Source organism: Excalfactoria chinensis, chromosome 9 (genome assembly GCF_039878825.1).
Source record: "Excalfactoria chinensis isolate bCotChi1 chromosome 9, bCotChi1.hap2, whole genome shotgun sequence".
Taxonomy (NCBI): Eukaryota; Metazoa; Chordata; class Aves; order Galliformes; family Phasianidae; genus Excalfactoria; species Excalfactoria chinensis.
The window spans coordinates 18,570,771-18,597,631 of NC_092833.1; the positions used below are offsets into that span (position 1 = coordinate 18,570,771).

The following is a 26,861-nucleotide window of genomic DNA, read 5'->3' on the forward strand; positions in this document are numbered from 1 at the left end:
GCTAATTAAATATAATCACAGTGCAGGATTCTTTTCAAAATCGCTGTATTCTGCTTTCAAAGAGATGTTCAAAAGTGAGGGAAGATGAGAGAAAAGCACTGATTAAGGAGGTTTCAGAAAGGATGCAGGTCCTCAAATGCACATAAACAAATATGTCCTGCTTGCTTCAAGGGCGGTTATGTACAGGAGCTTATTGGGCAGTAGACGTGTGCAGTCTGTGCATACTTTCACATATAGCTGCAGAAAATCCTTCCACACTGATCTCAAAACCCAGGTGCATGTGCAGGTAGCCCTGGGATTGCCGAAGCCTGACGCTGTTCTCATAAGATCATTCAGGCTGGAAAAGACCTCCAAGATCATCCAGTCTAATGGCCCACCTACCGCCAGTATTTCGCCACCAAACCATATCCCTCAGTACAACATCTTAGCTGGGAAGTATTGGTGATGGTTGGACTGGATGATCTTTTAGGTCTTTTCCAACCTTGATAATCTTGTGATTCTGTAAACATTTCTTGATCACCTCCAGAGACAGTGACCCCCCTGTTCCTGACCAGTATTTGGGAGACGTCTCCTAATATCCAACCTGACCCTCCCCTGGCACAGCTTGATGCTTTTGTCCCATCAGTAGTTACATGGGAGAAGAGGCCGACCTCCTCCTCACCACTGCGAGGCCAGAAGACAGCTTTCTTCAGTGCCACACAAGAACAATTTTTGTTGACCCTGGTGTTCAGAGAAATTGGCTGGAATTTAAGTAAGGAAGTCTTAATTATCAGAGGAAAATTGATGGTTACCCTGTGGGCAAGGCTACCAGTGCACCTACTCCTGTGTGCCCTTCCTCATTTGACAGGTATGCATTGGATTTCAGAGTCCATCAGTTATTTTTCACCTTTTCCCTGCCCTTCAAAAAAGGGCTTTTTGGTTGTCCCTTACTTCACAAGCACGTCACAGGACTGCAGTTTGAGCAGAGTGTGGTGACTGATGCTGTGGGCTGTCACCACACGCAGCTGCTGTATTTCATGTCATGCTGTAAGTTCCTAAAAACCCAACAACAGGCAACAAGCTCAGAAAGAAACACCGCTGCTGGGCCAAATGCAAGGAAGACCTGTGCTCCTGTGTGCTTATCCAGCTTACTGATGTCCTGTTTTGCAGTGAATGCAGCTTGGATATGGTCAGTTTTCCCCAGTTGGAGAGCTGGGAAAGGAGACAGGGTAGGGGAGGACAAAGGGTAGAGGGGAGGAAGCTGAGCTCTCAGCAGCAGGCACGCACTGCCTGCACTCTGCAGGGCTGGCTGCCTGGCTGGGCTCTGCTGGCACAGTGAGCAGCATGAGTGGGGTCCCAGCAGGATGAACTGTTCCAAGGGGTTTGCTGTGCATTGGGGTGGAAGCAGCCTGTACTGCTCAGATGGTGGTAGTGGCTTCTGCTGTCTTCTCTGATGGTACTAAACACAAAATGCATTGGTCAAAATGTTGCTGATGTGTGAGTAGTGTACTAAATGTCATGCTTTCTGCCCTTGCAAAATACAGAAATGTGTGTACAATCATCTCCTGCTGCAGTGGTTTTAGATTTCCTTCCTTGCTGTTTCTTTGAAGCCTGCTGTCAGTGCTGTCACCAAAGCATAAGCTTTCTTGACCCCTTGTTTTGCTTTTTCTGCCCCCTCTCCCCGATGTTCTGATCTTTATTTTCCAATCCCTATCAGCAGGAGATGTCTTATTTCATTTCAGCCACTTGTTTTTCAGAGCTTCTTCATGTTTTTGCAGAATTACAGCCACCCTTCGGTGATGGCCTTGGCTGTCCCCGTGGCAGTGAAATTCCTTCAGCGGGGCAATAAGGAGCTGTGCAGAAACATGTCGAGTTACCTCTCCCTGGCTGCCATTGCTGAAGCAGAGCTGCTGGCTGATCACACGGATGCCATTGTCAAAAGTGTCCTTCAAGGTATGAGCATTGATCCAACCTATAGGGTTGGAAGGGACCTCAAGGATCATGAAGCTCCAACACAACCCATCCCCCCCACCATAGGCAGGGCCACCAACCTCCACATTTAATAGTAGATCACTGAGCCCACCCTGTGACGTGTGTGTATGGAACATGCAAACATTGATAAACATGTGATGAAGTATATAGGACGCAATCTAAATTAACAGAATATACCAAGGAAGATTTCTTGAGAACATGTGAACTTAATGAACCCTTTGGACTGTGGAAGATTCGTTGTAGATTGGGTGACCCCCAGGGCAGGAAATCTATCTATAGCTGTTAGTGCACTGTGCCAATGGAGTGCAAGTAACAAGCTGTGATAGGAGGCTGCAGTTACTGGGCTCTTATCCTTTCTATTAGTGTCACTGGCAATACTCCAAAATAGGGATGAGGATGCAATGGATCCCACCCTGTGTCAGATGTCAGGTATTAAAGCCTTGTGGTGCTGCTGCAGTCTTGCCTGCATCAGTAATTTCAGGTGGTTCTGCTGCTAAACTCTTTGCATTTGACTTCTGTGCCTTGAAAAGGAACCAGAAATATTCAGAGCTCTAAAAAAGGAGTTCCAAATTGGCCAGTGTTGTCAATTTCATGGTTGCAATATGGTGCTGCTGCAGTAGCAAAATCGGTTTGTTTTCCCAAGTTCAGGTAAATAGCAAGAAGTGCCAGCAGCTGTCTAATTATTACACAAACATTGCTGGGTAATTTTGTGCAAAATTAATTTTGAACATTATTATATATACAAAAAAGGGAGTAGTTGTTTATTATTATTATTATTATTATTATTATTATTATTATTTGGAGGGATACCCTGAGCTGGAAAGTAATTTGGTGCTTAAGATGCTACAAATTAGTCTAATTGGTTTAAGGCCAAATGTGATCAATACGTATGAGCTGTGGGATAGCACAAGCTGACTGGCCCCAGAGCAGGATGTCCCTGTGGCTTTGTGGGTTTGTAGTAATGATTCTTTTAGGATCTGTGGCATTAGTATTTAGATGCTTATGTTGTCTATTACCACTGGGGATGAATAGAAACATGGAGTGTGATGAGTTTTACGGTATAGTCATAAATGTTGGAGAGGAGTAGCAAACATCCTCAGCTGACTGCTGGTCTTCCTGCATGTATTATATTCCACCAGCAGATGTTGCTGTGGACATCAGAGAGGGGAGCTGCATGTTGCAGGAGGGCGCTCTGCCGTGGTAATGCTGGCAAAATGCTCTCCCAGATACTTTTATTTTGTGTTTTCTAATCAGGCAAAGGGTCTGTTACAGATACAGCTCAGCTGGGGGAGGAGGGGATGGGTGCTGATGGGGGTGGCTGCTGGCATGGGGTGAGGGGTTGCTGGCTGATGGGGAATCTGTGCTGGTTCGCAGTGGCTGCAAAGCAATAGTGGTTGTAAAGCGTTCCAGCTGAGTCAGTGGGAACGACTGGGTTGTGTTTGGTAATGGGCCAAAGCAGTGCGGAGATAGCAAAAGGCTTCCCAAAAACCAAAGCATCCCAGGTATGAGGAACGACAAGAAAAGCAGCCAGGAACCACTGCTGGTAATCTGTAAGGATTTTGCTGGTTCTGCTACATCCCAAGGACATTTGTTTCCACTTAATGGAGGGCAGTGTATGGAAGGAGGGTTTGAGAGGCTTTCTGTGCTTGCACAATGCTGGGAACTTGAGTGTTCCTCTGAAGTCAGCAGATGAACAGAGGTAACCTTTCACTGTCACATAATATAGGCCTTATTTTGTAAGGACTTTCAGTTGTGCTCATTGCTGAGTGTTCAGATACACTTCTATTGTGGTGGAAATTGCAGCTCTCTGAGCATTTATTTTGCCTTCAATGTACAGCATGGCTGGAATGCTGAAGCAGAACATGTAGCTTTAGCCACAGAGCACAACCCTCCCGAATAGCATAGTAAAGTGGAAATGGCATCATCATCGCTTTTATTTCTTACTACTGATGTACTGTGGAAGGAAGGGTTTGCCAGCAGCATTGTATTCAGCAATGAGTGAGGCAGCAAGTGTCAAGAAGCTTCTCAGAGTGCAGTGTTAGGAGCTGCTGCTGGCTGGTGTTGGCCTACAGCCCTCCGAGGGGCTCTCCAGCTCTATCAGACTTGATGTTTGTTTCTTTTCTATTGGCAATTCAAATGGAGCACTTAAAAAGATGGAAAAAAATCCAGTTTCCTATTTATTTAGAGCTTTGGTTGATGAAAACCACGGAAGGCCTTCATTTAGTAAAGTATATTTACAAAACAACTTTACAAAAATAATCTCAATAAAATTATCACAAAGTCAATTTACAATATAATACAGCTGCACTTTCTCGAAACGTAACATCAGATTATGCTGGTGAATATTACTCCTATATGTCGGGTCAGTCGGTGGCACTAAAAATGCTTTAAACAAGAAGCTAGTTCTATTTGTAGCCTACAAATTACTAACAACACTTAATAAACAACACGCTTCTTGGCTGATGGGCTTCCCCTGTGCAGCTCATGCCAGAGGCTGAGCAGCGATGGCCAGTGAAGGCTGGAAGGTGTGCAGCCCCTGCTTGGCATTGGCAGGGCTGGGCAGGAGCTCAGGGCAGCCCTGCAGTGCCCACAGTTGCAGTCAGCTTTCAGCATAAGTTAGAGAGATGGTGGTCATCCGACCTCAGGAATGGCTTATCCAATGTCAAGTCTGGATGTGGTATTTTCAGTGTTTTGCCAGAACAGCAGGCGGAGATCAAGTCCCACCCCCACAGCATCTCACTGCGTAAATTTGCTGTGCTAATCTGCCTTGGGAGCTGGAGAGATACAGGCTTCTTCAGCTCCATTCCTTGTACGTACACTGGTGTTCTGCTCTTAACAAAATGTGCTCTGCTTCAGAAACTGCCTTACTGGGGCTTAAGACACATACTGAGCTCCTCCGTATGGCAGAATCTCCGTGACTCCCCAGCCCACGATGTTGCCCCGGGAGCTGCATGCATCCTCTCCGCCCTGTGCTGCTATCTCCTCAGTGCTGAGCACTCTGTCCCACAGGTTCAACCCTGTTAACTTTCCTGAGAAGGCCAAAGCTTCATCAAACCCTCCTCCAACGCAGCAGCCGTTCTTCTCTTGGCCGATCTGCAGAATTCCTCCATCAGGAACAACATGAGTGTCAGCAATGCCCATAGCAGTGGCCATGAGCTCTCCGTCCACCCACAGCTCTGCGGTCCCGTTATCTGAGCTCCAGGTGCCACACAGATGGATCCACTTCCCGGGTACCACCACGTTCCTGGCAGCCACCTTGTGTTGGGCATTACCTACGGCGAGCACTGCAGACTGCTGGCTGAGGTACAGCTGAATCTCATAGGGGTTGAGTTTTGTTCCATAGGAGAAGACGATGGTTTTGTCCAAAACCTCTGTTGCTTTGACCCAGACACAAACAGTGAATGAGGTGAGGGTCATCGCAGCTGTTGGATGAATGCTCCCAAAGATCTTTCTGGAGCGCATTGGGAACAGGATTGCTGTTTCGTAGCCTGAAAGAGTTAATTAGAAAGATGACATTAAGTACAAGTCATTGGTACGTGCACAGGTAGGACCCTTGGCTCACACTCACTTTGGACTTTTCAGAGGGCTGTGAGCTCAGCTCATCCCATGGGATGGAGGAACCCACCTGCAGGATGCTTTGAAGAAGCTGTCAGATCTGATGGATGAATTTGCTGTGCTGTTCTTATGGCAGTGAGCCTAGGGGCAAGTTGTGCTGCTTGAGCAAGGCTCAGCTTTTCATTCTCCACAAAATCATGTTCCTGCCCTGTACACACCATTCTTAGTGTTAGCTACCTGCCTGTCCTGGTGCATTCCCTCTGCACTGGGCAGCCCTGCAGTCTGTGTGGGTCACCATTAGAGATGGGCACCTCACACTGGGCAGTTCTGTCTGTGGGGAGAGGTGAGTGGAGCAACGGCTCTGCCTCACAGAGGTCATTTTTAGTCCCCATGCCCTCCTTCATCATGATGTGATGGGAACAACAATGTTACGGTAAGCAGATGTATTTGCTGCTCTGTCTCTGTGGAAGTCTGAGATACTGTGGTGTTCCTGGGATAGAAGTGTGGGGCTGCTGAATCTCTGTGTCAGAAGCAGCTGCAGAGCATCCTGCAGGGCTGGATGCCACCGACAGCTTCTGAGCAGCAGGGCTGAGTGCATCCATTCTGTGAAATGCAATGTGCTGTGGCAGGAGCCTACCTGGAGCCAAACCTGGAGCAGTGCTGTGCAGGAGCAGGCAGTGCTGGCAGAAGTGTGCTGAGCTGTGGCTCTTTTAGGACTCTCTTGTGTGATCCTGTCTGTAGGGCCATCGGGAAATGCTTGTTAAGCACTGACAATATGGATGTTTGTAAGGCAGTTCCTCTCCCATCATCAGTTAAGAATATGTTGTAATAGAAACTAGATAACTGAAGCTGCTCTCAGGAGTTCACAAAGCTTAGAAAAGTATCTGATGATTACTGAGTGCAAGGTATCCTTGGTGTCCTACCTGCTGTTCCCTGGTCCTTACATACAAGTGGATGTTGTAAGTTACATAGGGAAAAAGCAGCCCCCTCCCACAATTAAGCCATCTCATTTCCTCCCCAGCTGAAGCATCTGGAAGGTCTAAATGTGTGGAAACTTTTGCTTTAGGGAATGAAGGCGTCTCTGTGTCCTCCAGGGCTGTGCTGCTGTGTTGTTTCAGATTTTGGAATGTGGGAAGTCCCACCTGAACATGAGAAAGAACTCCTTTCCCATGAGGGTGACAGAGCCCTGGACAGGCTGCCCAGGGAAGTGGTGGGATCTGCAGAGGAGGGTTCAGAACCCACCTGGATGCTTTCCTGCATAACCTCCTGCAGGAGACCTGCTCTGGGGGGCTGGGGGCTGCAGAGGTCCCTTCCAACCCATACAGTTTGGGGATTCTCTTTTTCTGGGAGACTTGAGAGGCAGCTGCTGGGGATGCTCCTTAAGATGCTGTAAAGGAACGCTTTCACGAAGCAGCTTTTAGTTAGCAGGCTTTCTGGCTTTGTTATCAGGGGCTAAACAAAATTAAATCCAGCCTCGCTGAAGAACAAAAAGTGTGATTAGGAAATCCCTCAAGACATGTCTGGCAGCGGTTCAAGATTAAAGTCAGTTGCAAAAAATTCCCTTGAAAAAGAAATTCCAGGCAGAGAGATACACTGGAATTACTTAAAAGGTATATTTTGAATTAAAAAGTAAGAATGCTCTCTATAAAATCATGTTGCAACTAGCGGAAATACTCTGAGTTTCCAGTGTTGAGGCTGAGGTCTCTAATGCTGATCAAGATTTGACTCTCCTACAGGGCACAGTAAATGGTGCAAGGCTGCCTGTGCTATGGGGGGAGATAAGGAATGAGCTCATGCCTTTTGGAAGGCAAGATCCATGTGCTTGGGATGGGGGTAAGGGATGAGCTGGAAGGTCTGCTCCCAGGACATGCAGTTTACTAAAATCCTGCAGCAAATAAAGGGGTGAAAGCAATGTACTCATAACACTGAATTCATGTTCCCCATTAAAATAGAGCTTTGTGCTCTTGCTCAGCTGTGTGAGAGCTGATGGCATTGCTAAGTGGTCACTGACAGTGCTGGTGGGGCTGCTTTCCTCCTTCCTGTTGGCACACATGCAGGACCATACGAGTGTAGGTTTGTGGGGATTTTCTTAGTTTTTCAATCTACAGGCAGTTTTATTTGTGGTACAGTGTAGTCGTTAAAGATGTGGTAGCAATGACAAAATATGCAGCCATAGTCACCAGGCTGGCAGAGCTGCACAGTTCTGCTGGGCACACAACAGTATGTGCCCGTGCTTTCTGCAGCTGGGGCTCTGCTCTGCCATACCCTGCTCTATTGCTGCTGTGGGGAGCCTTGTTATAGAGCACAAGGACCCCAAGGAAACTGAGCAGTGAGCCCATCGTTATATGGGCACCTCACTTGCTCACTGATATTCCAGAAGGAAAAAAGTAAATGTAGTGGTAGCAGGTTGTCAGCAGCTGGTCTGTGCCCTGCTGCAGTGTCCTCTCAGCTGGGGAGGAGGCTGAGGAAGGAGTAGGAATATGCTGCAGGGGGACAGGAGAGTTCAGTGAGTGGGGGGGGGGGTGAGGGGTTATACCACCTGGGGAGGTAGAAGGGAAGGCTAGTTTTGGTATGCTGCCCTTTGGCAGCTGTTTGGATTAAGGAGAGCTGCTGGAGGTGGGCTGGTGGCTGGGTGGCTGCTTTGCCCTGTGTGAGGGTTTTGATTAAATCTTTCTTTCATCCCATGTTTGGGAAGCTCAGAACTGCTAAGAATGCCTACTGAGTTGCTTCCCTGTATCTACAGCCTGCTCAGAGCCTCTGGGCTGCCCACGAGGCTGCTTCAGAGATTATGAGGAGGAAAGCATTCACAGGACATCTGCTTGTGCCCCCAAAAAGCCCTCTGGGAAATGCCCCAAGCTGCACTCACCTGCTGGCAGTAGGTGCTGGGCAGCCCACTTCTGAGATGCCTTCAGTTCGGCTCTGGTCTGCTGCAGCTCTTTCCATAAGGTGTTCAAGAGAAGGTTGTCCTCTCTGCTGGGGCCAAGCTTGTCCTGCTGGAGCTGGAAAGCTGTTTCCTGGGCCTCCTCCTCTGCCCATCTCAGCCAGGAGCTCTCCAGCTGGCCCAGCCTGGTGGACACGTTGTGGCTCAGCTGCAGGACCTGCTCCAGAACCTTGCCCTGCTTGAACTCACAGAGCCTCTCAGCATCCTCAGGTTGGTCTCTGTTCCTCTGCAGTGCCTGCTCCAGCTGGGCCAAGGCATGGGAGGTGAGCTGCTGCACCGCGGAGCTGAAGGTGCCGGCGAGGCCAGCGGAGAGTTGGCTCAGCTCTGCTCTGATTGCCTGCACGTCCTCCTTCAGCCCATCCTCCAGCGCCTGCAGCATCATGTTCTCCTTCATCTGTGAGTTCTCCAGCATGATGAAGAGCTTGTCCCACTCCGTGTGCTCCCGCTGGCAGTCACACGAGGCAGCTGGAAGGCAAGACACGGATTTAGGTTTAAGCAGAAGGGGTGCTTCCCAAAATCTGCCTCTGTGCAAGGCTTCAGCCTGCCCCCGCATTCATTTCTGTCTCAAAGCAGAAGGCAAAGCAGTGTTCAGTGCAGCAAACCTAAAACCAAGTGGTGTCTACTCTCTGCTGCAGGGAAACAGAAAAGCAGTGCACAGCAAACTGTGGTGCGCCATCCCAGTACCGGAGCATTGCCGTCTGCAATAACCTACTGCTACAAGCACATGGTTCCTCTTAAAATAATGCTCGTGGCTGTTACAAGAGCTGAGCAACAAAGAATGCAGTGCTGCGCTTAACAGAAACGTAGACGGTATCTACTCACATTCCTCGGTGCCCAGGACCGGACCTTCAATTTCGTTGTCCAGATTCACATACATGAGATCGTAGTCGTCATCTTCATCCAGCACGGAAGCAGAAGCCCTGAAAACACAGAACAGCATGAGCAGAGAAAGCACTCCTCCAGGCAGCATTCTGCAGCTGCTTCCTGCTAATAGCCAGGCTGGGGCTGGGCTGGAGTGGGACTGCAGCAGGGACTGCGAGGAGCCACGGGGCAGCCCCTAATAAATGCTCCGAGTGTCTCAGCTTGAATGAATGAGCGCTGCGAGTGCCAGCGCTGTAATAGGAGCACTTCTGGTTGTTGGTTTTGGCAGTGAGGAGCAGGGGGCGTGCAGCTTGCTCAATGTCAGCCCCCAGGTCTGCAGGAGGGGGGGACGTGCAGAGCTGCTCCGCACGCTGCTGCTTCCCCTGGAGCAGAGTTCCAGAAATACACAACATGCTGGGGTGGGAGCAGGGAGAGGGATTGCTGCCTGAGCTGCATCACTTGGGCTGTTCTGTGTTCTTTGTGCAAACTCCATTGGCTGCTGGTATGTGCTGTGGCTCCGGAGGGGGCTGGCAGGAAAACATGTCTACCTGGAGCTGGTTTGGATGTGTGTCTGGTGTAACCTACATACTGTGGCTTTGCGGGACTGTTTTGTTTAGAATCTTCTCCTATGCCAGTAGTTTGAGCTTGAAAGGAGGACTTGTAAAATAATGACAGCTTGTTGGGTTTTTACTTTTCTAGCCCAAATTAGCAATGGCAGCTCTGTATCAGTGCAGGTAATGTATTCTGCCTAGTTTCTTCCTTCTGGAGCCTACAGGTTAGCAGCTGCAGGATTGGAGTTGTGTCTGTTAACACGGAGAAAAACAAAATGAGAGACTTTTGGATTAGGCGTTAATCTGCTGCCAAGTCCTACTGTTGTTGGTGTTGATCGCTTTTAAGTTCTGGAGAGCCTATCAGTTTAATGGGCCTTGGGTTATTCCAGAATTGAGATTAAGGGTAACACACTGCTGGTACGAATTATATATTGGCCACAAAATAGTCAGAGAACAGGATACAAAAGCAAACAGAACTGCATCTCATTTGCAATCCGTGTTCCCTTTCCGTTTAGACTCTCCAGGAGGGGCCGGTGCTTTCCTTAGTGCTTCCTAACCCTGCTCCAGCACTGCAGCCAATAGCATGGGAGTGGGACAAGTGTCTGTGGGAGGGTTAGCAGAGGTGCATGTGGCCTCAGCCATTGCCCATTGAGTTTGGAAGGCTGGAACTAAATGATCTTTGAAGTCCCTTCCAACCCAAGCCATCCTGTGATTCTGTGATCAAGTGCTGCTGCACAGCTCTGCCCACACCATACCTGCAGGGTGCTATGGGGCTCATTCTCCCACAAGCTTTGTGCTGCTGGGCTGGGCCATGGATGGAGCAGGACAGAGGCAGCACACAGAGCCTTTCATAGAATCATTATGGTTGGAAAAGACCTCTGAGATCCCCACCTCAACCCCAGCACACCCCACCATGCCCACTGCCCACATCCCTGTGGTTTTGAGCACCTCCAGTAATGGTGTCCCCAGCACCCCCTGGCCAACTGTACCCCCTGCATCACGGCTCTTTTGGAGAAGAAATCCTTCCTAACCTCTGTGGCTCTATGTACACTCAGGTACGTTAGCTGTGTACCTGCAGTGTGACCCTGGGCTGTGGGGCTGTGTTCTGCCATTGGTGCCTCTGCCCCACCTGACTTGCAGCCAGCAGCTCTCAGCCATCGGGTGTCCCCAACTGTATGTTGCTTTGTGCTGGAACTGCATAATTCCCAGTGTGTGGTCTGCCTGGAACGCCTGAGAAAGTCTAATCTGGAAAGCATTGGGGGTAATGGTGGCAGGGGAGGAAGAGGGAGAGAAGATGATTAAGGAGTTGAGTATCGCATTTTTCCATTCTCAGACAGCGAATGTATGTTTCAGGCTCTTCGTCTGGGCTGAGCCAGATGAGGCAAGATGGAACAGAGGGAGCTGCTTGGGAATGGGCAGGGTGTCACCTCCAAGGTCTGAGCAGGCAGAAGGTTGGTGGTGGCTGCATGTGGCTGAATCACATGGAAGCTGGGAAGGGATGGCAGCTGTTGGGGTGTGCTGGAAGCTGACAGGAAACACACAGACGTGAAAATGTGGGGGACGGGGTTGAGCCTTGTGACCCTTCTGGAGCTGTACAAAGAGCAGACACAAACTGTGGTTTCTGCTCGAGTTGTTTACAGGTTTGTATATACAGGTTATCCAGTTAAAAAGAATTCCATATCAGTGAGGTCACTGAAATTCTGCTCCAAAGCAGTGGGGTTGCCTGCATTCTGCCATTGCCTTTCGTTCATCCTGGCTCATGGCTGCAAACCCAGTAATCTTTGTTGTACGGTGGCTGGACAAGCTGCCCAGTTTACTTTTGTACCAAGTATTTTAGTACAAGTGGCTGCAATCCGCTGCGTTGTGTCATGCTGAGTTCTGTTCCCCCTCTGATGCATTTGATAGTTAAATCGGTGCTGTTCTCAGATCAAATAGTCAGTCTGAGTTTCCAGGTGTCTTCCTATCCATGATGTCCCAGCACAGGCAATAATGCATCTCAGATGCTACTTCTTGTCCTTCTCTGTTGAACTTCCCTCCATGCTCTTACAGCTGAGAATTTTACTTGTGCAGGGCAGAGGGAATTTCATCTTTTGCTGAAATGCGATTGGAGCTTGAGGCATCTGTTCTACCTGGGCAGGAAACCTTCAGTGGAAGCTAAGAAAGTCCAAGTGCCAAGAAGGCTTAATTCTGGTTTATTATTCAGAGAAGGAAACAATTTTCAGCATATTTGATTATAAAACTGTTCAGTTTCAGACTCAGATGAGAATCCAGAAAAACTTGATTTGAACTTCAGGTGAGTTGGTGCTTTGCTGGTTACTTTTGGTTAGTTTGGGTTACTTTTTCTGGTTAATTAAAAGAAACAAATAAAATCCTTGCTGAATATACAGATTAATGTGGCACTTTCAAAAGAACCTCTGTGACACAGAAGCATTGATCCCATGGTAAGGCAGTGGTACTCGTGCCCCTTAACTATTGTGCAGTCCCACCTGTAGCACTGGGGAGAGACAGGCACGAAGGTGTGGGTAGAGCAGCCAGAACTGAGCTGCTCACTGACCTGCCTGGGGTAACCATCAGCAAGTCTCCTTCATCTGCAGCTGGCTGTGTGCTCCATTAGTGGAACAGGGCAGTAATTCCCCATGGCCCTGGGGACAGAGGTGGGGCTGGAGCTTGCCCTTAGCACTGTAGTGGTTGTATGCAGGGCTTTGGGAGAAGCCAGCGGCTCTAGGAGCAGAACAAATGCTTTGGAGTCAGATGCAGAGAGCTGCTGAGCAGTGCAAAGGTGGTCCCAGGGCTGAAGACTCCTGAAGGGCTCTACCTGAATCCTTTTGGAGCCTGCAATGAATTGCATTTCAGATACTTGGCTCAGAGGTGGTGTTGCAAGGCTTGGGTTGCTCTTCATATATCTGGCATGAGCGTGGTGCGGTCAGGTCTGAAACACTGGTCCCACCTGGGAACCGAGCTGCTTCTCTTGCAAAATTGCAGGGCTTGGGTTTAAGTGGGAGAAAAAGCAGCAGGCCAGAGTGCTAGTTCCTGTTGGAAGCCAAATTCAAGGAGACCTTAAGGACTCACAAGCATGCACAAAAAGAAGCCATACTACATTGCAATGGGCAGATGTTTTCCATATGTTATTCGAGTGAGACTTAAATATATTGAGGCAGGCATGTACAGCAATGTGAAGTTATATATTTTGGTATGAGCCGGGGCTTCAAACTGAATTATGGTCAGACATCTTAAGAAAATGTGTGAGAGAGGGCTTTGCATATCTGAGTCTGTCTGCAGTTGACTTTTTCTGGCTCCTTTCTATTCCTGGAAATGGCATCCTTAACTATTTATGTTCAAATTTACTGTCATGCACATTTAGCTCTCTTAATAACCAATTATTCTTTCCATATGCTGCTTATTTAATTTGAAAGTCTGAATCTCAGTGAAGGAGAAATACAGCTTTTATGTGCTTTCTAGCCTTTTTTGGTTTTTTGCTTTTTAAATCCATTTAAATCACAAGTGTTGAGTGTAGGACTCAATGGACTATGATCCAAATCTGAAAGCTTTTAAGCAGCCCTCTCCTGGTATTGCTTTGGGAATGAGAATTATAATGAATAGGAAATAACTTGATACGCATACGCTGTTATACCTGCTGTGATGTGCTCTATCTGGGCCATGTGCACGGCTTGTTGGCCCGATCCACGACTTCCTCAGAAACTCAGAGGGTGGTGACGCACTGGAACAGGTTGCCCAAGGAGGCTGTGGATGTCCCAACCCTGCAGGCATTCAAGGCCAGGCTGGATGTGGCTCTGGGCAGTCTGGGCTGCTGGTTGGTGACCCTGCACGCAGCAGGGGGTTGGAACTGGATGAACATTGTGGTCCTTTTCAACCCAGGCCATTCTGTGATTCCTCTACTGAATTCCACAACCTCCTTGGTTTGTGCTGATGACCTCTAAAGGCTGCTGTCTCCAGATGGATGCAGATGGTCCAGGCTGCTCCCCATCCATGCAGCACTGTTGTGCAGTAATGCACCATGCTCTCCTCTGCTCTGTTGGCAGGGAACTCGCTGCTGCTGCGTGTCCTTCCTGCCCTCTATGAGAAGCAGCCACAGCCGATGGCACACCGCCTGCCTGAGCTGCTGGCATTGATGGGCCACCTGCAGCCAGCCGAGCAGCATCACCTCCTGAGGCTGCTCCAGCTCATGGCACGGAGGAAAGAGCTTGGGGTAAGGCTGTGTGTGAATGAGCTGCTCGGTGTTGCGCCTCCTTTTGGGGGGTTTATGTCTTTCAGGTGACTCGGTGAGGTCTGACTGCTGGTGGCTATCTCAGTTGGAGTCCCACACTGTGCACAACGGTGCTTCCCTGTGGTTTGCCATAGAGTTTCCTTAATTCCATTCTTTAATTCCATTCCAAATTCTCCATCCGGTCATAAAGAAAACATAAACCTTGTGGTCCGGCAGTCGTTGCTGTTATAAACCAGGTCTGTGTTCTACTTTTCTGGCTCTAGCTCTGTCATCTAAGTTGTAATTACCATCGCTACATTTCTAGTGGAACTGTGTGAACGGATCAAGAAAAGCTAGAACAAGTTTGGAACTGATAAAGAGCGAGCTGGAGATTAATTAAGGCAATACATATCAGGCTCTCAAAATGGCACAACATTGACAGCACCCAGCTCGTTTGAATAAGACAAAGATTTGTGAATTTATTAAATCTATAAAACCTTTCTAAAAGAAGAATCAGCAGCGGTTAATACCTTCCTCCAGATAGCTGAGGAAACTTTATCATCATGCTCTGTCACAGATGAAATAGAGCTGCCTTTGGAAGCAGGAGACCAAAGAGCCCCATGTGGCCATGGTGGGGCTTTGCTGGAGCCGGTGTGTCTGAGGTCACCGTGTGCCACTGGTGTGTCCTGGCTGGGGGCATAGGAGCTGCTGCCCTGCTGGGACATTGGTGTCTGAGCTGAGAGATGCACAAGGGAGTGTGTGGAACCCGTTTCAGTGCCCTGGGAAGTTGCTGGAAGGTCTCACCAGTCTGTTTTGAAACACTTTTACACACATCCATCAGTTTCCCTGACCCGGAGGAGTGTTTGTACACATGTAGACATCTAGTCATATAGGTGTGGGAGAATCCTTCAGTAGGCAGTGGAACGTGCTCCGTCCTGCTTGTGAGATGTTTTAAGGTCTAGACCTTCAGCCTCTTGAAAACTGTGTTGTTACAAGGAATGCCAGCTCGCCCGCAGCGTTTTCTGTGCAGCCTTTATTTTTAGCTCACTGTTAACCTTGTCATGTTGTTTAGTTCCTGGAGGACACAAAGCATTTTTTTACCAGTACTTTAATTTACTGTATGGATAGGGATAGCTAAGACCTATGCTGTTTTAATCCTTTAAATATAGAACAAGGCCTAAAGCAAGGGAAATGTTTGGTGAGGGGGCTGAGGGGTTGGGGTTTGTGTTGTTTCCCCCCCCTCCCCCCCTTTTTTTTAAACAGTGGAGGATTTTCTTACTTATATATGCATAACTGTAATATTTCAAGGCTACAGCTCACCCTTCTTCCATATGTTGAGCTGAACTTCTGTTGACCTCAGCAAATAGCTGCGTGCAGAGGTCAGCGAGGGTGAAAAGCTATTCCACTGAATCAAAGTCTGACAGCCTGTCTCTACCCCTCCAATGTACAGTACCTCTTTTGGTTGTGTGTATTCACCATTCACAAATATATTCACTGCTTTCTTCTACTTTTGTTCCTAAATAGGTGCTGAAAGAGTGCATTCCGTGTCTACTGGGGCTTGTAAGAGACCCCAACCATAGTGACATTATCCTGAACGTACTGACAGAAGTGTCTGGCTATGACCCAGCAGCCTTGGCTGCGTTTCTTCCAGAGCTAAAAGAAATTGGTGAGAGTTTCCCACATTTGATTGGGCAAACGGCAAAGATCTTTGGGGCCGTTGGACATGTTGATGAGGTAAGTTGGGAAACTAAAGGGATGGGAAGGTTGGTTCAGCACGTGTGTTTTCTTGTTTGTTTGCTTCTTTTGTTAAACTTCATACTAAATATTCTGGAGTAAGCAGAGCATAGCACAAGAAATGCCTCCATGGTTTGCAAGATGGCAGTGTGTCTGGAGTGTAATATCATTATTGCTAGGAGAGCAAGTAGGTCTCCTAACTAACACTGTGTCTGTCCTCTGTGTGAATACGTTCTATTTCTGCTACCTTTTACAGAGTGGCTAAAGCTCCTATTTGATAAATGCACACGACTGTCGTTATCCCAGCAGCTTAGCTCAGATTGCAGTACTTACAGTGAGAGAAATGAAAGGCAAAGGAAAGGGGAAGAAATATTTTGCAGCCCCTTGGTACAATATTGAATTTTAAATGCATATAGCCTTCAGGAACCTTGTAAGCATGTGATGAAATATGAACTTCCTAATATCATGTAATCCAGCTATTTTGGATTTGTAGCCAGAGTTAATTGAATACTTCTGACAAATGTCTGTATAATGGAAGTGCCCAGCGGCGGTGCTGGGCTCAACCTCATCATAGGAACATCTTCACTTTAACTCTGGGGTTTGACCTCATGGGAACCCTGTGTTGTACAATGTATGTACAGTGGCAAACCCCTAAAAGCTGTTTCACTATAGGACAGAGGTATGAATTTGCAGTGGACTTCTTGCTTCCATCATAAGTGTGCAGTGTGGACATGGAAGTGGTATTCACCAGAGCCATGTGTTGCAAACAGCCTTGGATCGTGGTCAGCGCTGCTGGGCAGCCTGGGCCCAAAGTCCAAACAATTGGGTGTTGCAAGGGCACTACGCTGGCCTGGCTTATATCTGACATACCCTGATTCATAATAGGATTTGGGTTTCCATTCCCAGTTACATGCTTACTTCCTTTCACTGCTAGTAATAGATGTTTTCCTTCTGCTTCCAATCAGTTCTATGAAGGCAAAACTAATGGTCTGGAATCACAGTTTTTGTTAAATAAGTCAGATTTTTATAGCTGTGATTAAACTTGGCTACACAGGCAGAAAACAAGTAGTAAGTAGTAAACTGGACCATTTGTGAAGTGTGACACTGATGTCTCCCACGCAGTGACCTGGATAATTAATTTCTGCAGAGCTGAATCCCATCATATGCCTGGACTTTGTAATCCTTGTGTCAAATCAATGGGAGTTTGTCTTCATAGAGTCTGGAGAACACAGTTCTGTGTATAGAGATTGGGCTCAGTCACTCTCTTCAAGGTTTTGAAGACACAAAGAACTGCAGCAGGCCATGTTTCTTTCTGCATTCAGTACTTCTCTCCTATTTTAATCCTTTGCTTGGCACAGTTGCAAGTAGCTTCCTGTGGCCAAACATGCATGGGATAACTGTCTCTGGGCACTGCTGTGCAGACTGGGTGCCTTAAAAGAAGGGTAAAAAGCTTTTGGGACTGAATTCACTGATACACTGGGCATTGCTCGCTGCAGCACAGGCACTCAGCCTGCAATTAGATAAGCAGAAACACATCTGGCATCACAAAAGCTGGACCGGCCTTAAAGGTTCAGCTGATAAAAATGAGTGCACCACAAGAAAGTATTGAAGTTCTCCTCTGACTTAAGCGGAACTGCTGGGTTCCAGGCATCACTGCTGCCAGCTAGCTTATGTAGGTTGGGTCCAGCAGGGCGTGTGAACAACAGAGCAGTCCCAGAGGGCTGTTCCCTATGCCAGGCACCATGGAAGTACCTTTTGGAACACCCCTGATGCTCTCCTCATCCTGCCCAGTGCCGGGGCTACAGACGTGAACCCCCACCTGCATCCCCTTCCCAGCCAAGCAAAGTGAGTGAGAAATGAAATGGTAATGGTAGGGCTGGATTTTTATTTGTTAATATTTGATTTCACTGGAAGGTTCACTTGGCAAAAAGAAGTGGCAAGGATTGAGGGTTGGCCCTTTAGAGTATAGGTCTCAAACATGAGCAGAGGGTCCGGTGGGTGAAGCTGAAATCAAACCCTGTTCTTTGGCCATAAATGTGTGCAAAGTAAAACCCCACCTCAGGGCGCAGCTGGGTATTTCAGCTTCTTTCTTCCCATAAGTGCATGTTTTGAACCAACTGGAAACTGAAGCTCCTTCTGCCATCCCTGTCATCTCTTTGGTAGCCTCCCCAGCCCGGATTTCAGGTACAGCAGAGTGCTTGGCCACACCTCACCAAATGGTTTGGATCCTCACCTCCCGGCAGATGGAGCACCAGAAAACGTGAGAGATATCTGTGATAAAACACACGAAAACAGAAAACACACACAGCTCCAACAACAATGGGTTCTGTATGTCCAAACAGGCTTTCTGCTTTTCTTTTTTTTTCCCCTTCGGATAAAAAATTGCGGCGGAGATAATAACGGCTTTCATGTCGAGCTGTTTTGCCGTGACTCTGTTTTGTTTAACAGTTACACATGACATGACTGGCGGGGTTTATTGTTCTTTCAGCTCGCTCCAGGCGAGCAGCAGCGTTGCAGCAGGCTGGAGGAGCTCCAGCTGGATCAAAGCGACACGGCAACGCTCAGAACTTCTCTTCCAGTTACGTCTGCTGCACAGTTTGTTTACGAAACAGAAATGTGTTTTAAATGTTAATTGAGCCCGTGTTTATCTCTAGGAGGGAGGAATGTCTTCCAAATAAGCTAGGGAATATTTACCCAACAGCCAGCTTCCTTCGCGCCATTGAGAAAAAGGCTCCGCCGCAGCTCCCAGCCCAGCCCGCAGTACCTGCACTGGTTCTGCATGGGACTGAAGGGCAGTAGCTCTTCTGACTGCTGCACTGTTCCTCTGTGCCACGACTTAGGGCAGCCATTCGCCTTTGGTTTGGAGCAAGTTGACTTCTTCTCACAACGTGTATTACTTGCAGCTCTCAGGTGATGCCCTGCCAAAGTCTCCTGTGTGCTTTTATGGTCCTGCTGCTCTTGGAACCCAACCTTCAGTGGTGTTTTCTCCCCTGTTACACGATCCCAGAAGAATTTGGAGTTCCTTCTAAAATCCGAGGCAATAGTGCTCTTGCCCTGCAGCGTAGGGAGGTTGCACGTGATTGGTAAGAAGATGAGAACCCTTTATATTCTAAAGTGCCTTTGCTTGCATTTTGGCACAGGTTCTATGTCATGGTTTTGCAATGTTGTAATTTTGCTATCAGTATTCCACATCATAACATCATGTTAAGCATAGATAATTTTGACGAATCTGCTGCTCACAGAAGGAAGACTACATGTCCCAGGGAGCACCACGGTCAGTCAAATGACCAGGACTATATAATCTCACTTCAGTGCTGGACTCATTCTCTTGGATTCTGCCAGCCATGGGGGAGTGTGTGGAAGCGTTCCAGCCGTTTCGCCTAGAGTTACAGTAGGCCTGTAGTTACAGCAAAGCTTCTCAGTTCCTGTAAGGATCTGCTGGGTTGGAAGGGGTTTGCCCCATGCCTGTGCCCTGCTGTCCCACTGGAGGATCCAACATGAACTGCTAAGCTACTGGCTTCTCCCTCTGCTGCTTCTCCCACTCAGGTGTTCTCAGGACTGCGGAACCCAAACTGCTTAGTGTTATAATAAAACACAGAAACCTCTATGCATTTATTTACCTCCAGGGTTTGTGTTTTAGTAGGACAGTTTGCACATGTGCACACAGAAATAGTTGGAATTGGGTTCATGTTCACTTGCCAAGTAGAGATAAGGTATCCTTGTTAGAAAATATCTGTGCTTTTTTAGATTAGGATCTGAAGCAGCCCCTTTCATCCTAATTGTCAGGGGATGTGGTCTTGTGGGTAAACTGCTCAGCAGAGCTTTGGCTACAGAGGGCATATCAGACTGCAATGTGTGGCATGACTGATAGGGCTGCCAGGCAGCAGCTCACCACCAGTGAGATCTTATAATGAAATCTCGTGTTAAACTCCTCTTATCTACAGCGTTGGTCTCATCTAAATGTTGCAATGCAGTGCAAGGAGAACCACTGTGATGTACAAGGTGCTCAAACTCCTCACCATTAGCTCCACACCTGGCTGTGCTGTGGTTGTCCCCAGAACACTGCATCACTGAGCCATGCTGGGGCTGGGAGTGATGCTGAAGGCTGGTCCTGGGGGCAATGCTACTTGCAGCAACACCCGGTGAATCCAGAAGGGAAGTCATGGTCAGGAAACATGTTTGTGCTCTGGAAAAAGAGGTATTGGCTGCTGGCTGTGTGCTCATAACAGCTGGGGGCACTTGTGGTGCTGGCTGTAACTGCCTGGTCGCTCTAGAGTGACTGCAGCTGCAGAGGGCAAGGTGGGCAAGGCAGCAACCAGGACACAAGCCCATTCATGCAATGGGGCCACTACAAAGACACAAAGATGGAACCAGCCACAAGCTGTGCACCACAGTCTACAGGGTCTGCTCCCCACTGAGCTGGGTGCACACAAGCACAGTGTGTGCCTGCATTTGGCCTCATGGGGTACCACCATTCCCTAATGAGAGTGCTTTCATCAGCAGGATGCACACATGCCCATGTGTGCCTAATGTGCACACAACCCACTTTGCTTGAGCAAACATTGAATTTGTTTGTTTAGAGTTGTTTCTTTTTGTCTCCTTGTGTTGTCCAGGAGCAAGCCAGGAAGTGCCTGATGTATTTGGTGAACCAGCTGGCCAACATGGAGCACTCTTTTCACCACATCCTTTTGCTGGAAATTAAGAGTCTCACCGATGCGTTCTCTGGCATCTTGGGCACCCAGAGCAGAGACATCTACCGAATGAGCAACAGCTTCACTGCCATAGCCAAGCTCCTGGTGAGACAGCTGGAGAGCAGCAGCACAGCATCAGCCAGGTAGGTGTGACAGGGCTGTGTGAGGCACTGGGAGCTCCTGGGAGCTGCTACGTTGCTATTTGCAAATTGATCTCAATATCCTGTGTGGTTTGTTGTAGTTTATGCTCATTCAGGTGTTAGATTGCATTGGTTATATGGTCAGGTCTGTGCATAAGCTCACCCTTGCACCTAATGGATGGCACCTTTGCTTGTAGAAGCAACTCAAGGCTGTAAGGACGATTCCCAGTTTCCTGCAATGCCAGGTGCCCCTGCACATCACACAGCAGCAGCTGTGTCTTTGGCACTGGGGAACAAAGAAGCTGTTCAAGTCTGAGCACTTCCAAAAGCACGGAAAGCAAGCTCTGTCCCAGATCAGCAGACACGGGCAATCTGCAAAGCTTCCATTAAAAATAAACCAGTGAAGTCAGGCTGTGCAACTATCATTGGGTTTACTCTGGAAGATAACCACTGAGGCTGGGAAGAACAATGGCTGGCACAGTTCTGTGACATGGGTTTGCTAAAGAGCTCTGAGTAAATATCCTGAACTTGTACCCAACTGTTGTAGCAATCAGCTTCTCCAGATCTCTGTGCTAAGATTAAAGCACAGGGAGCGAAGCTGAGTTTGTCGCAATAAGGATGTAGGTGTTACTTAGATATCTGCTAGCAGTCACTTTTAATTAGAGAGAGACTTATCGTTGGCGTTGTGTACACTGACATGGGTCAAGAGTGCACAAAGGGGATAGTAATGCTGTGATATAAAACATAACAGATGTCAGAAAACTCATAACCATGAAGGGCAGCCTTGGAGACAGACATAGGGCCGGAGCCAAAACATGGAGGTCATCTGAGAAACAACTAATTGGTATCCTGGAGAGTTAGAAATGAGAGGGGAGAGGAGCCCTGCTGGAGCCACTCGTTTTGCAGGGCTGGGAGAAACATGCAAAGCACAAGGATTATGCCTGCTGCCCAGGACTGGCCACTTAGTTTATAGCAGAAAAATTACATTATTTGCTAAAATGCCGTGGTTTTCCTATGCCTTCTTATCTTCTGCACCTATTGCTTATCCAAAGCACAGGAAAAGCTTTTTGTTAAAATGTTTTTGACCCCTTTCTCCATAAAACACCCCTTTGTTAAGGGCTTGCTTTGCTGAAGAGTAGAAGCTGCCTGGTGTGTGTGTGTGTGTGTGTTTGGATACAGATGCAAAATGCTGCACTGTGTGTGGAACTGGGGGTGGGGAGAGGGGAGGGCAGAGCTGTGTCTGCGGTGGAGGGAAATTAAAATACGACTTCAGGCCTATATCGAGCATAGCATCAGCTAACCCAGACAGGAGCAAGTACTGAGCAGCAAACTAAGGCTACAATGAGGGATCTCCACTGATTTACACAGAGCTGCTTCTGATCTGTGCTGATGTTCAGCAAGAACGACCCAGAGGCTGACATGGCAGTCTGTGCTGGCTGCAGGGCTGCTGCCATTACTGCCGCAGTGCTTCAAGGAGCAGCAATCCAGAGCAGTTGTGCTGTGGAAGGAATATAGGGGTTTTAAAATGTGTGGCTGGATTGCAACCATTCCTTCCAGAGTCATGTGTTTATATAAGAAGAAACTGATTTCTTTGGAATGATGGCTCACTTGGAGTTGTTTGACACTGGGAATTTTACATGCATTTAGTGGAAAGTGTAATTAAAACCATGTGATGCTCTACTGCAAGTTGTTCCATCTCAGAGGGGCTTTTGAAGAACACGGAGTCTTAACGGGCGGATCCAACCAACAAGTGTAGCACAGTCAATTAAAAGTAGGCAGGAAAAGGCAGGAAGAAAAATTAAGGTTTCCAAGCCATCATTCTGGGTAGGGACTGGGGGGTAAGAGATGGCAGCAGAGCTGCACAGGTTAGTAGCAGCTGGAGGTACCTTTCCTTCCTGGAGGAGAGGATACCTCGAGCACATGGCATTTATTTACCCTTCATTTGCCTTTCATTTTCTGCAGGGCAATTGGTTTCTGGCAATATTTGGAAGCTCCTGATAGGTTACTCCCCATGAGTGGAGGCAGGCTGTGAGCTGCAGCCTCTCCTTGCCTGCCCCATGCCATCCAACCATGCCTTCAAAGCTGTCCATACATGCATTATAAGGACCTGTGCTCCATCCATCCACACTGCTTCCCAGCAAAGCTGCATCTGGAAGCCACCCCATCCCGGCGTATTTTCAGTAATTTCTATTTGTGGGCACTCTTCTCCCCACTTTAAGCACAAGATGGGTGATGTTGATATTGGTGGCAGTCTGGATAAATGCTCTTTAAATTAATATATTACTCCTGCTTGCTGAGTTAGATGGCTTTCTAAAGCTGTCTACAGACAGCCTGACAGCAGTGAAACGAGGAGCACAGCAGCGCTGAGGGTTTTGCAAGCAAGGTCCTTGTGACCCACGGTAGGTCTGTGCATCCTTTTCCTCTTGAAACCAGTCTGAGCTTTGGTGTAAGCTGATCCCACTCCAGCAACCTCAGCAATGTACCGAATGCCTTTTGCCAAGATTTCAAACAATAGTTTATTTTACTGTTGCTGCAAGGGGAGGCCGGCAGGAAGGGCTGCCAGCATCCCGTTGGGCACAGGGCAGGGGCTTTGCTGCACACTTCCCCTGAGGTGCTTTTGGCTTCCTGGGTGCAGAGCCGGTATGTGTGAGAGAGCAAGTGTTTGCTGGAGATCTTGGTATCAGATAAGGTCAGAGCCAAGGTGGGGTGCAAGGTCTGGTGTTGAGCTCTGTATTTATTAACCTATTGCTTTGTTGATGTCTTTCTTTAGCGGATGTGTTCTCTTGTGTTTCCTTTGCAAAGCCATCAGGTCTCAACTGGAGAATGCTGGAAAAGAATCACAGAATCATTTGTGAATCATAGGATCACAATGGATCATCTAATTTCCACCCCCCCTGCTGTGTGCAGGGTCACCAACCAGCAGCCCAGGCTGCCCAGAGCCACATCCAGCCTGGTCTTGAATGCCTGCAGGGATGGGGCATCTGCAGCCTCCTTGGGCAACCTGTTCCAGTGCATCACCACCCTTTGGGTGAAAAACTTCCTCCTAATATTCATCTAAACCTCCCCTGTGTCGGTTTAAAACCATTCCCCCTTGTCCTGTCAGTAGAAGAGAGGTGCTGCTATGAAAGTCCACTCTTACTTCCAGCCACCATCAAGGCCTGCTGGCTTGGCTCCATTGTTCACAAAGCCATCAGCTCACCCATCCCCACTCGGTGCTGTATATGCACACATGTATGTGCAAGAAGCTTTTCTTAGGGCTCAGCAACAACAGCAAGAGCAATGTTGAGAGAGCAGCTGGGGTGGCAGCTTTCAAATGAATTAAATCTGATAATCGTAGGAATGGTTGAGTTGGAAGGGACCTTAAAAGGTCATCAAATCCAACTCACAATCCTGTCCCGTGTCTACAGAAGGATTTCTTAACGGAGGTCATACCTCAATTCCCTATTAGAATACTTCTTTCACAAATGCTCTGCAGTGTTAATGTGTTCTTGCCTGAATTAAAAACCAAACAGGACAAATCTTGCTGAGTCCCCTGAGAGATACTCCGAGCTGCCTTTATCAAAACAAAGAGCGTGTTCTGTGATGCAGTAGTTGCAGTTGTTGTCTTCAGATGTGCTTTCTTTCCACAACTGCTGATTTGCAGTGTTTGGGACTTGTTAAGGGGCTTCCCAGCTGTGCGCATGACTTATTGAGATGCAATTGCTTTGAAGATGCTGTGTTAAAATCCTCATTTGTGGCTTTTCTATATCCATGTTTCATGGATTGAGCCACAGGGATGTTTGCTGCTAAGGTGGAGAAGGAAGCCAGAGGGACCAGAAGCAACACCAGCTTATTTCAGAGCTCCGGGTAGAGTTATTGAGAACTTCTGATCCCATTTCTTTCCATGTGCTGAGTTCCAAAACATGTTTTTCTTACTCAGGGTACATTAAGTTAGTACCAACTGCATGTGTTTTCGTCAAATTGTTAAAACCACAGCCTTCTATAAACCCTGCAATTAGCTCTGCTTTTGGTTTAGGAAAATAATGTCAGAAGTCACTGTTTAGCAAGCTTGGAAGAATGGTTTAAGTTCAGCTGAAAAACTTTTCCCAGTGGGACTATCGGGAGAAGAGGTTTTCTGCTTGTGCAGATACAGCGTATGCAGTTTCTAATCCAGCGTTGTCAGAGATGCTGAGTATTTCTGATCCATCTGACAGAGATGTTGGTCTGGAAGATGTTTCTGAAAATGCTTAATCAACCCCTAGGCAAATCTCTGCTGAAACAGAATTATTTCCCCAGGCACGTAATGTGGGTCAGTGGTGGAAACGCAGAGTCAGCATCACGAGGAGTAAAGTGTGCTGGAGTTAAACCTCTGCTTTCTGCTTCCCAAGGACTGAAAACGACACCGACACGGAATCCTCTGTACCACTGGGCAATCTAAAATCCGTTGTGAATGGCAATGAAGAGGATGAAAAACTTCAAGTGAAAATACAGGCTTTTGAAGGAAAGATAAATATTGACACCAGTACCCCTGGCTCAGTGAGAAGATACAGCTTAGGCCAGGTTTCTAAAGAGGAAAGGAAGGATATGAGATTTAACAGGTACGGTTTTATTAAATGCATGAGTGGTTTTCAGGAATATCAGTTTTGTAATGAAACATTATCCAAATATTGAGAAATGGATCTGTGATACCTGTGGGCATTGTAAGGAGTCTGAACCAACTGCATATCCATGAATTTAAAGGCTGTCAAAAAGATTCCAAGCTATTTATTGAATCTTTTCTGCACTCTGAAATATCAGGGAGGATGGAAAATGTTCACAGATGACTGTGGGAAGGAAGATATGGGCAGGCATCAGCCCTGTGCCTGCTTTCAGGCACTTCCCTTCCAGCCTCCTTGTTCTAATGGAGACCTTAGTTCCATGCTCGGTGTGTGGATGTGGGTAACGCTGAGTCGTGGTTCAGGTTTGGCTCAGTTAAATTGCAGTTGGATGGCATCTTTATGACGTGATCAATAAAGCATATGCTGCAGTGCTGGGGTTATAAGTTTCTCACAGATAGGTTAATTGGCTCCTTCTATGGCATGCAGATGTTGCAATATATGTTTAGGACTTGGTTTCATTTGCCTATTAAAACTGTCTTGCATTTGCTTTTGAAATACGTATTTGTGGAAGGTATTTTCCTTGGCTAAGCTAGCCTTGTGCTCTGCTCTCAGAGCTGGCTGCACAGGGCTAACTCAGAAGAGCACATGTCCAAACGAGTCCTTTCTCACTGCTCACCACATTGTGCTCTGCTATACCTCCATTCCAAAGCACTCTTCCCTAATTGTATTCCAGGTCCAAGAGTCTGGCATTGCATGCAGTCCGCATGAAGGGAGTGAATGCAGACAGCGGGCAAGACGAGGAGAATGGGGACGTAATTGCTGGGATCTCCGTCACTGAGATCTACATCAGCCAAGAAAATGACAAGTTGCCTTTTAGTGTTGATGCCCAAGAAATGCAACTGGGAGATTCTTTGGTTTCACACCAGAGTATTGACTGCACAGAACTGGAAGGTTCTCCAGCACCTGCTGGAGGAGAGGCCCAGGAAGGAAGCATGGAGGTGGGGAAGGGTCCTGCGGAGTGCCATGACAAGCTCTACCTGCACTTGAAGGAAAACCTGGGTAAAGTGAAAGCATATGTCATGGAGATGGGGAGGAGGATTCCTGTCCCTGAGCATTGTGTTATTGAAGGTAAGAGGCCTGAGCCTTTCTGGTTACAGCAGCTTTAACACAACAGTGTCATCACAGGATCTGGGCAAGAGGGTATCAAATGGAACAGGAGCAGGGCTGCACTGGAACAAGTTGCCCAGAGAGGTTGTGGGTCACCCCTCCCTGGAAACATTCAAGGCCAGGCTGGATGGGACTGTGAGCAACCTGGTCTACTTTTTCTCTCAGAGAGTGGTCAGGCACTGGAATGGCTGCCCAGGGAGGTGGTGGAGTCACCATCCTTGGCAGTGTTCAAGAGGTGTCTGGATGAGGAGCTATGAGATCTGGTTTAGTGGTTTGCTGTAGCTACGGTAATGGGAGGACGGTTGGACTAGATGATCTTATAGGTCCTTTCCAACCTTGTAATTCTATGATTCTATGATACTGGGAGGCATCCCTGCCTATAGCAGGGGTTGAAAGTGGGCGATCTAAAAGATCCCGATCCCTTCCAACCCAAACCATTCTATGATTCTATGAGTAGCACACAACTGAA

At 47.7% G+C, this 26,861-nt stretch overlaps 1 protein-coding gene across 6 annotated transcripts in view; it reads left to right on the forward strand.

Moving 5' to 3' along the window:
• Positions 1 to 26,861, forward strand: part of VEPH1 (ventricular zone expressed PH domain containing 1) — a 56,713-nt gene that overhangs the window by 12,932 nt on the left and 16,920 nt on the right. Inside the window, exons 5-10 of one of the 6 annotated variants that reach the window (XM_072344364.1) lie at positions 1,758 to 1,932; positions 13,920 to 14,086; positions 15,608 to 15,817; positions 20,431 to 20,651; positions 25,016 to 25,225; positions 25,959 to 26,353. In XM_072344364.1, coding sequence (XP_072200465.1) covers positions 1,758 to 1,932; positions 13,920 to 14,086; positions 15,608 to 15,817; positions 20,431 to 20,651; positions 25,016 to 25,225; positions 25,959 to 26,353 — 1,378 coding nt within the window. Of the gene's footprint in view, positions 1 to 1,757; positions 1,933 to 3,808; positions 4,108 to 4,980; positions 5,255 to 8,699; positions 8,861 to 13,919; positions 14,087 to 15,607; positions 15,818 to 20,430; positions 20,652 to 20,845; positions 20,895 to 25,015; positions 25,226 to 25,958; positions 26,354 to 26,861 lie in introns of those variants that run through there. The other 5 variants (XM_072344359.1, XM_072344358.1, XM_072344361.1 and 2 more) reach the window with 5 other exon arrangements.